General features: G+C 39.2%; 1 protein-coding gene across 1 annotated transcript; it reads right to left on the minus strand.

Moving 5' to 3' along the window:
• Window positions 1-6,698: 6,698 nt before the first annotated feature.
• Window positions 6,699-7,643, minus strand: LOC110299458 (olfactory receptor 51V1-like). Its single transcript, XM_021169159.1, has one exon. The coding sequence runs from the start codon at window positions 7,641-7,643 to the stop codon at window positions 6,699-6,701; it is 945 nt and encodes a 314-aa protein (XP_021024818.1).
• Between the last annotated feature and the right edge of the window lie 3,487 nt (window positions 7,644-11,130).

Genomic DNA, 11,130 nt, shown 5'->3' on the forward strand with positions numbered 1-11,130 from the left:
CCATTGGACTTGCAAACTTTATATGCCCCAGTACAGGGGAACACCAGGGCCAAAAAGTAGGAATGGGTGGGTAGGGGAGTGGTTGGGGGGAGGTTATGGGGCACTTTGGGGATAGCATTGGAAATGTAATTGAGGAAAATACATAATAAAAAAAAAAAGAAAAAAGAAAAAAAATATCATCCTGAGTGAGGTAACTCAGACTCAAAAGGACATCAATGGTATGTACTTGCTAATAAGTGGATATTAACCAAGAACAAACAAAAAACCCAGAATACACAAGATACACTCCACAGAATTTAAATGGCTCAACAAGCTGAAATGCCCAAGTAAGCATGTCTCAGTCCCACTTGGGAGAGAGAAGAAAGCAATCAAAAGTCTGTAGGGAGAGGGACTTGGGAGGGAAAGTGGATGGGGAGGGGGAGAACCTGATCTGGTATTGGATGAGGGGCCAGCAGAAAGAATGTAAACAGGCAACCTCAGGAAATAGAAGATTGATGGGACTCCCCAGAGTGCACCAGAGACCTTGGAGGTGAGAGACTGCCAGGACTCATAGGGAGGGACCATTGATGAAATGCCCAACAGTAGGGAGACAGAACTTATAGAGCCCACCTCAAGCATAGGAAGACAGGACATCAAGTAAGGGATGGGGTTGCCATTCCATAGTCACAACTCTGACCCATAATTGTTTCTATCTGATAGAATTACAGGGATGGAAATGGAGAGGAGCCTGAGGAAAAGAAGGTCCAGTGACAGGCCCAAAGTGGAATCCAGGTCAAGGGGAGGTCCCAAGGATTGACACTATTACTGAGGTTATGGAGAGCTCACAAAAAGAAATCTATCATAACTGCCATCCAAAAGACTCAACAAGCTGCTGAAAGAGTCAGAGAGAGATATTTGCACCCAACCAATGGACAGAAGCAGCTGACCCCTGTTGTTGAATTAGGGAAAACTGAAAGAACTTGAGAAGGCAATCCTATAGGAGGACCAGCAGTCTTAATTAATCTGGACCCCTGAGATCTTTTAAACACTGGACCACCAGACAGCATACACAAGCTGATATGAGGCCCCCAACACCCATACAGAAGAGGACTTTCAGGTCTATGTTCATTCAGAGATGATGTACCTAACCCTCAAGAGACTGAAAGCCCCAGGGAGTTTAGAGGTCAGATGGAGTGGAGGGTGGGGGCATTCATGTTGAGACAGGGTGAGGTGGGGAGGAGGAGTGGGATATGGAGCAGTTGGAGGGTGGGAGTGGAGGGGCAGGGAATGGAATATGGAGTGTAAAAATGAATTACAGATAAAACTAAATAAAAAAAAAAGAAAAAAAAGAAGCTGACTGAGATAGGTGCAGATACTTATATCCAACATTGGTCTGAAGCCAGGAGCCCATGTGGTTGAACAAGGGAAAGGCTCGAAGAAGCTGAGGAGGAGGGCAGCCACATAGGAAGACCAGAAGTCTCAACTAACCTTTTCCCCTGAGATTTCTTAGATACTGAGCCACCAACCAGGCAGCATACACTAGCCTCCAACACAGAGGACTGCCTGGTCTGCCCTCAATGGGAGAAGAGGCACATAACCCTTGAAAAACTTAAGGCCCCAGGGAATGGGGAGGCCTTGCAGGGGGCGGATTCAGTTTACTGTGGACCAAGCTATACAACTTCTGGACATATACCATACCCAAAGATACTCCAACATATAACAAGGATACATGCTTCACTATGTTCACAGTAGCCTTATTTATAATAGCCAGAAGCTGGAAAGAACCCAGATGTCCCTCAACAGATGAATGGATATAGAAAATGTGGTACATTTAAACAATGGAGTACTACTCATCACAATTAATGATTTCAATGAATTATTTCAATATTATTGCAATTAATGATTTCATGAAATTTGAAGGCAAATGGATGGAACTACAAAATATTATCCTGAGTAAGATAATCCAGACACAAAAGAACACATATGGTATGTACGCACTGATATTAGGCAAAAAGCTTGGAATAGCCACAGTACAACTCACAGACCATATGAATCTCACAAAGAAGGAAGACCAAAGTGAAGATACTTCAGTATTATGTAAAAGGGGGAACAAAATTATCACAGGATGTAGAGGGTTGGAGGAACTTGGAAGGAAGAGAGGAGGGGGATGAGAAAAAGGGTGAGGATTAGGTGTGGGAAGGGATGAGGGGGATGTACTGAGGTTCAGGAAATAGAACAGAGGCATGCACCAATGGGAGATAGAGAACTGAGGGTAGCCACCAGAAAGTCCCAGAAAGTCCCAGATACTGGGAAAGCAAGGGTCTCCCAGGACCCCATGAGGATGACATTAGCTGAAATATCCAACAAAAGGGAGAGAGAACCTGTGTAGACCATATCCAGAGATTAGGCATGGCCCCAGGTTGAGGGATGGGGCCACCCACACATCTCAAAAAATTTTAACCTAGAATTGCTCCTAAAGGAAATACAGGAAAAAGTGTGGAGCAAAGACTAAAGGAAAGGCCATCCAGCGATTGCCCCACCTAGGAATCCATTCCATTTGCAAACCCAGACACTATTGTGGATGCCAAGAAGTGCTTGCTGACAGGAGCTTGATATAACTGTCTCCTGAGAGGCTCTGCCAGAGCCTGATCAATACAGATATGGATGTTTGCAGCCACCTATTGATTGAGCACAGGGACCCCAATGGAGGAGTTATGGGAAGGACTTAAGAAGGTAAAGGGGATTGCAACTCTATAGGAAGAACAACAATATCAAACAACCAGACACCCCAGAGCTACCAGACTAAACCACCAAAGAGTACACATGGAGGGAGCCATGGCTCCAGCTGCATATATAGAAAAGGATAGCCTTATCTGGCATCAAGGGGAGGAGAGGCCCTTGTTCCTTCAAGGCCCAATGGCCAAGGGGAGGGGAATGGTAGGGTTGTGAGGCTGAAGTGAGAGGGTGGGAGAGGAAGCACCATCATAGAAGCAGGGGGAAGGGGGTGGGAAAGGGGGTTTGCATAGGGGAAACCAGGAAGAGGGACATTTGAAATGCAAATAAAACAAACAAACTATACATATACATATGTATACATATACATATACATATACATATACATATACATATACATATACATATACTATATATACATATATATATATAATAAAATCTATATTTTGTACTTATTATAATGAGTTTATTGGGCATAACTGACATCATCATAGCAAATATTAGTGCTCAGAGCAGGATGATCCTGTATGTCCCATCCCAAATATACCTACTACTATATGCCTTTCTAATAGAGAAAGATCCAATTCAGTACAGATAAAGAATATATCATTTTCTAATTTTTAAATATCTTTTAAAATTTATTTAAAGTAGATTTTTCCCTCACATAAAAATCTTGATTATAGTTCCCCTTCTCCTTTTCCAGATTCTCCTCATCTCCTCTTCCATTCAGATCTACCCCCCTTTCTGTCTCTCAGTATAAAACAAACAGGCTTCTAAGAAAAAACATTTCAATATAAATGTCACTTTTATTTTCTTAGGTCAAGTGATGAGATGAGAGTTGAACTCAAGCTGTGCCAATCCATGGATTAGACTGAGCCCAGAGTCTGTCTGACTATCCCCAGACCTAGGCCTGGAAGTTTCTAGCCTCCATACAATCTACACTTCTATAAGCCCTAGCCTTGAAGGCTTCAGCTTCTGCCTCTCTCTGCTAATATATGTAGGCCTAGAATGTTTCAGCCTTAAAGAATTACTGCTGGATAAACTCATTCTTTCTAGCATATTCTGAAGTTCAGTTGGCTGTTTCAACTCAGCTGTCCTGGTTCAAATTCCACTCCAAGCTGACTGATTCAAATTGACTTCTCTTGACCTCTGACTGAATAGTTCTGGGTGGAAACTGCCTCTAAGCTCCATGAAGTGACCTTCTTTACACCCTGCTTCAAACCAAACAGACCTCAATTGAGTCAAATTGATCTGCACAAAACTGAACTATAACAAACTGAACTGCTCAGAACTGAACTGAACTGAACTGAACTGATCTGAACTGAACTGATCTGAATAGAATTCAATTGATCTCTCTCCCTCACTGCCCATTTCTATTCTCCTGAGAGTTGGGCATATCCTATCTTTGCCACATTCTGTCAGTTCTTTCTCACATTCTTCACTTTGTCGGCCCCTCAACTAGACTTCATTGTTTGAGGTTAACGATGCATATTAAAGGTGCATCTGTGTTCCAGCAAGAGGGATCAAAGGAAGTTACCGTACTCAAAAGGACTAAAAGTGTGTGTCATGTCTGCATTTCAGCTAGGTCATACCTTTGGATATGATCCCTTGACAGAGAACCATGTTGCTCAATTAAAATTTCTCTATAGAAAATAAAATAAGATGAATCAGACACTAGCACATCAGAGTTGGGCAAAACAAACAGAAGGGAAAGAGTCCAAAGAAAAGCCTGGTCGATCACACCTTTCCAAATATTTGGGTGTAGGGGATTGGGTAGAAAGTAATAAAGCAGGAATTTGCTTTGTTATTACTGGGGCTACAGTGATGAGTTCTTGTCACAGCAGAATCACAGAAGGAAATAAGCACGCACCAAATAATACATTCTACCAAGTACAGAAATGTCTTCCGGATACATGGTACAAGTTTTTATCTTGGCTTTATTGAAAATCATAGTGATAAGTAAAACCAAGCTGAGTACCCAGAAGAATGTTTTTTTTTTTTAATAGTGCAGTGGAATATTAAGAGAAAATGGAGCTTTAAAAGTATAAAACAATGAACACAACATTTAAAAAGAATCTCAAAAGGATTGTTCAATGGAAAATTGTCCTTATAAGTAAAGATAGCTAGTTAAATTAAATTTATATGGTGCTTCACAATGACAAATCTACATGGTAGAAATAAGATACCAGGTGTTAAAAGGCTTGAGGATGTGGAATCTGATGAAACAAAATTATTGAAAAAGTTGCTTGCAATAATAGGAAAATATGTTTATTTTCATTTTGGTAATGGTTACATCCCTATAAGAGTCTTTTCAACTTCACCAGAGAATGAAATCTATCTAACAAGGATGAATTACTGTTGGCGATTGTGGATCAATAAACACACTGTCAATTATGTATTAAACTAAGTACATACCATATTTTAACTATCTCTGAATGATGTGACTTTTCTTTTATGTTTACCATATATTTTATTTATTTAATTTTAATTTCAGTGTATGTACATGAGTGTTTGCTTACACACATTTAAGGGAACCTCATGTATGTACAGTGCCCATAGAGATGAGAATAAAGCATTGGGTATCCTGGAACTGGAGTTAAAGGATGGGAGACATTATGTCAGTGCTAGGAAAGGAACAAAAGTCAACTACAAGTGCAGCAACTGCCTTCTACTTTGGAGTCATCTCTCTATTCTCTTTACTCTATATTTTACATTGGTCATCTGTCCAATTAAAAATTCTGTTAAACAAAGTCAATAAAAAGTAGGAAAGAACCACAATTTGCCTGATAATAAAACATACAATGTATGTAAAACTCATAAAATATTTCCTAAAATCTGATATTATATGGCACTTTGGCATTTAAATCAAATTATACAAAATAAAATGCTTTCATCATTAAAAACTTGGAGGATATATTATACCTGAAACATATAAATATTTGAATATTAGCTACATAAAAACTTTAAGGGAGGTATTAGGAGAGGTACAAATAAATGATTTAAATGAAGAATAAACAAGGCACTTTATATAAATTCACTCAAAAATAAAATGAAATAAACAAAGATGAATCAAATGTAAACTTTTTCTAGTCACTTAAATATCCCTCTATTTATAGTCACTATGATGTCAATATTACATATTGGTAATGATAATATCACAAATGTCTACTCTGTCCTAATCTATCATTTATTACAATTTAAGCAGAGGCTTATATATCCAGCTTCATTACTATTGATATGGTAACATTAGGTAAGTATTTGGATGAGACACACCAAGCAAGATATTTATTGGTGTTTATTGCATTATGATGGAATTGATTTAAAATGACCAATCTTTCAAAGGAAAGAGATGGCTCAGCCCTCAGCACACACATTGACCTATTCACAGCTTCCTATACCTCGAGCTTCAGGGAAATCAGGTCACTCTAGCATCAGGAAGCACCTGTACTCATAGGAGAATATCCTCCCACACATGTACACATAAATAAATATAAAATAAATATTATTAAATTCATAAACTCTTCACATGTCAACACATTGTAATGCCATTAAACAAACATTGGGATTAGAGATCATACATGCAAACTTAATATACTGACTTGAGTAATAAGAATGGGAAAATATAACTGAGTAATTTCATGAAGGGATATATCCATAAAAACTTACCTTTATCTGACTACAAAGAAATAAATGCACCCTAAATCCACTGGCCACAAAGTGGGAAGGAATTTTCTCATAAGTCAAACTCATCAACTAATATAAGTGTCAGCATGTCAGCATAAAATAATGTATATTCTGATGTGTGTGTATACATGTGTGTGTGTGTATTGATGGCTGTGGTAAAAAAATACAAGAAAGTATTTGCAAAATTTAAGCTATGTAAACTGTCGATAAAATATGAGTTAAATTGTTAAGTTCCAGTTCGTTGCAGTCTTCTTCTGTGAGTGCACTTCTTTACTTTTAAAAGTCACTGTGGATTTGAGGACTTAGGTTCCTTTCAAAGTAAACAGTCTCTGAATTCTCACTCGGATCTGCTGAGTCTTGATACTGTATATAATGGGGTTCATAAAAGGTGGGAAAAGGATATAAATGTTTCCCATGAGGACCTGAACCAGAGGAGAGAGATGCTTCCCAAAGCGGTGAACCATGGTCAGACCAATGATGGGGATGTAGAAAACCAAAACAGCAGAGATGTGAGATACACATGTTTGCAAAGACTTGATTCTCTCCTCCCTGGATGCAATGGATAGAACTGTGTGCAGGATCATCACATAGGAGGCAAGAATGAGCACTGCATCCAGTAACAGGGTGCAAATCACCAGAGACAGAGCATAGAAACTGTTAAAGCGAATATCTGAACAAGCCATTCGAATCAAGTCTTGGTGCAGGCAGAAAGAGTGGGAGAGGAAATGAGGCCGGCAGTAATTTAAGAACTTCAGGCGGATAATAACTGGAGGAATGAGCATAGAACTCCTACATAAGATGGCCACTCCGATTTTCAGGATTCTGTCATTGGTTAGGATGGAGGAATAGCGTAGAGGGTTGCAAATGGCAATGTAGCGGTCAAAGGACATGGCGAGAAGGACAGAGGACTCCATGATGGACAAACCGTGAATGAAGTAAGACTGTGCAATGCAGGCATCAAGGCTGATCTCTTGAAGGAAGCCCCAAAGGATGCCCAGCACCGTGTGCACAGTGGACAGCCCCATGCACAGGTCTGTGAGGGCTAACATGGCCAGGAAATAGAACATGGGCTGGTGCAGGCTTGACTCTGTTCGGATCACATGAAGTATCATGCAGTTTCCCAGGAACACCATTGCATAGATGGTTGAGAAAGGAATGGCAAGCAAGATGTAGTAGATTTCCAGGCCAGGAAATCCAGTGAGAAGAAATCTAGAGGTACTTAAGTTTGACATCAAGAAAATAGACATTGATGGAAAATATATATATTTCTTAAAACCTATTCTATATTACATATTTTATATTCTAATTTTAATAATATCTACCTGATTTGGGAATACATTTTCAATTTCCGTAAGCAAAGAAATAGAAACCTGATCCTTGGTTGTGTTTCATCGTGGAAACCTCTTGTCTAGACATAAACATAGACCGTTCAGACCTTGCTTTAACAGATACCAGGAAAGCAGGCAGATTTATGTTGAAATAATAATGTCTATTGACTCAGGGGATTTATATTGTCTACAGTACTGCTGAGAGTCTGTTCTAAAGGATGGCATTGTTCACAGGCACAAAGTGATACCCTGGGTGGTACACCCCTCAGGAGAGTGTGAAATGCATGGGGAATTTTCCTCTCTGGTACTTCAGAGGAACGTTCAGTCTCTTCGCTTTTTAAAATGATCCCTATGGAAATATACTGATTGAAATAACACATCTGTTTTTATTGATTAATTGTTTATTTACTTACATCCCAAATGCTGCACCCCTCTCAAGTCTTCTCCCATTCCCCCGACACATCTTTTTTAGAATATGAACTACACGAGAAAAGGAAACAAAGCAATTTTAGCAGAATCTGAATGTTTTGGTGGTCATCACAGTGTTACTCTTGTGTTAATTATTCATCTATATGAATGTATTTCTTTCTAATCTATGGGAGATGTAAGCCTTTCAACAAATTCACATTATTGTTAAATTTTATGTCCTCACTTCTAGCATAAAATATTTGGCAAGGATTTTGAATTAAGTGCTAATGAAAAAAATATAGTATTATCTATCTCTGTGATGTCTATTTTGAATAAATTGGGCATTTGAGAATGTGGCACATATTGAATAGTTTAACAGTAATAGAGTACATATGAACCCCGCTTTATATACATTCACCACAGTATCTCTGAGAACTTCCTAAATGTGAAGTAGTTAAAAAATTAAGCATATCCAATCTATCATCATTACTGAGTATCACCAACACTCATATCAAATGAGTCCATGTATTTGATAAAGTAGGTGAGGGTTATTTGAGATTGATTACAAAAAAGGAAGAGGAAATAATTTGATTTTAGTATAATTTCAAAATATGAAGGAAATATTGTTATAAAGAACACATAAAGAAGACAATCTGCTCTTGCCTTTCTTTGAATGAAGATTTAGAACTCTCAGCTTCTCCACTATTGCTCCTGCCTAGATGGTGCCATGATTCCTGGCTAAATGATAATAGACTGAACTTCAGAACCTGTAAGCCAGCCCCAATTAAATGTACTTTATAAGAGTTGGCTTGGGCTTCCAGTTTCTGTCTGCACCATGAAGCTGACCCTGTGCCATAGCTCTAGGTACCCAAATCCCACCAGGAGAGAGCTGTTCTCCCGGGAGTGCTGACAAATCTGAGAACATAGGTAAGACCACCACTTTTGCTCAAAATCCTGGCCCAAGAGGGACCCTCCAGGAGCCATCAGAACACAGGAACCAAGGAGCAGCCTGGCACAGGATCCTTCTGGTTTCCATCATCAGTGCCCCTGTGTGTGTGTGTGTCACAAGTCATGTAGAGTCAGAGGATGACTTTTGGGAACCTGTTCTGTTCCCACAAGTCAAACTCAGGTGGGCAGACATGCTCCACAAGTGCTTACCCTAGATTAGCTATCTTGCCAGCCTAAGAAATTGATTTTTCTGTTGTGATTTTACCTTTTATTTTATGCACTTTCTCTAGTTAATATTTTGTGTTGAATTTAAATATGTTTCATGCAATATATTTTAGTCATGTTTTCCCTTCTTCCAATTCCTCCCAGTATTCCAGAGAGAGAGAGAGAAAGAGCTTTCGAGCTTTTGGTAAACATGAAGTTGACTGAATAATAATCTGCCCTGTCTTCCCTTTCAGAACATTATATACTTTCTCTTAAAACTGAATTATAAGCATTAAATATGATATTTCCACTGTAGAAGTAAATTTGACCATTTTTTATAATTGTAAATATAGCAGCTATAAGTAGAGAAAATACATATACTCCTAAAGATACATTTGCCTTACAGATGATTTGCAATTTTTATGAGGTCCTATTTGTCAATTCTTGATCTTAGAGCATAAGCTATTGGTGTTCTGATCAGGAAAATTTTCCCTGTGCCCATGTATTCCAGCCTCTTCCCCATTTTCTTTTCTATTACTTTCAGTATATATGGTTTTATGTGGAGGTACTTGATCCACTTGGACTTGAACTTTTTACAAGGAGATAATAATGGATCTGTTACTTTAGGGACCCTGTATTCCATCCAATACAGTAAATGACTATGAGCATCCACTTCTCTATTTGCCAGGAACTGGCATAGCCTCACAAGAGATAGCTATATCAGCTATATCTCTCACAAGTGAGCTATATCACAATCTTGCTGGCATATGTAATAGTGTCTGGGTTTGGGGGTTGTATATGGGATGGATCCCCGGGTGGGGCAGTCTCTGGATGGTCTAGCTCTGAACTTTGTCTCTGGGGTCAGCCACCCTATAGGAGGATCAACAATATGAACTAACCAGTACCCCACAGAACTGTGTCTGTAGTTGCATATGTAGCAGAGGATGGCCTAGTCAGCCATCAATGGGAGGAGAGGCCCTTGGTCTTGAGAAGATCATATGCCCCAGTACAAGGGAATGCCAGGGCCAGGAAGCAAGAGTGGGTGGGTTGGGGAGCAGGGCGCGGGGGGGGGGGATGTGCTGGCGGTATAGGGGACTTTCGGGATAGCACTTGAAATGTAAATGAAGAAAATATCTAATGAAAAATGTAAAAAAAAAAAAAGAATGGATTAATTTGTATTCTTCTACATGCTGACTGCAGTTGAACCAGTACCATTTGTTGAAATTGCTCTCTTTTCCCCACTGAATGGTTTTAGCTCCTTTGTGAAAGATCAAGCGACCGACCATAGTGGTGTGGGTTCATTTCTGGATCTTTGATTCTATTTCATTCATCTACCTGCCTGACAGTGTAAAATACCTTTCAGTTTTTAGCACAATTGCTCTGTAGTACAGCTTTAAGTCAGGGATGGTGATTCCCCCAGAAATTCTTTTATTGTTGAGAATAGTTTATGCTATTCTGGGTTGGTTTTTTTTTTTTGTTATTCCAGATGAATTTACAAATTTCTCTTTCTTTTTTTGTCTTTTTTTTTATTAGATATTTTCTTTATTTACATTTCAAATGTTATCCTCTTTCCTAGTTTACCCTCTGAAAATCCCCTATCCTCTTCCCCCTCCCCCTGTTCCCCAACCCACCGATTCCTGCCTCCTGGCCCTGGCATTCCCCTATACTGGAGCATAGACTCCTCACAAGACCAAGGGTCTCTCCTCCCATTGATGGCAGACTAGGCCATCCTCTGCTACATATAAATTGCTCTTTCTAACTCTATGAAGAATTGAGTTAGAATTTTGATGGGGATCACACTGAATCTGTAGATTGCTTTTAGTAAGTTGGCCATTTTTACTATATT

This window comes from Mus caroli, chromosome 7, assembly GCF_900094665.2.
Source record: "Mus caroli chromosome 7, CAROLI_EIJ_v1.1, whole genome shotgun sequence".
NCBI classification, from domain to species: Eukaryota; Metazoa; Chordata; class Mammalia; order Rodentia; family Muridae; genus Mus; species Mus caroli.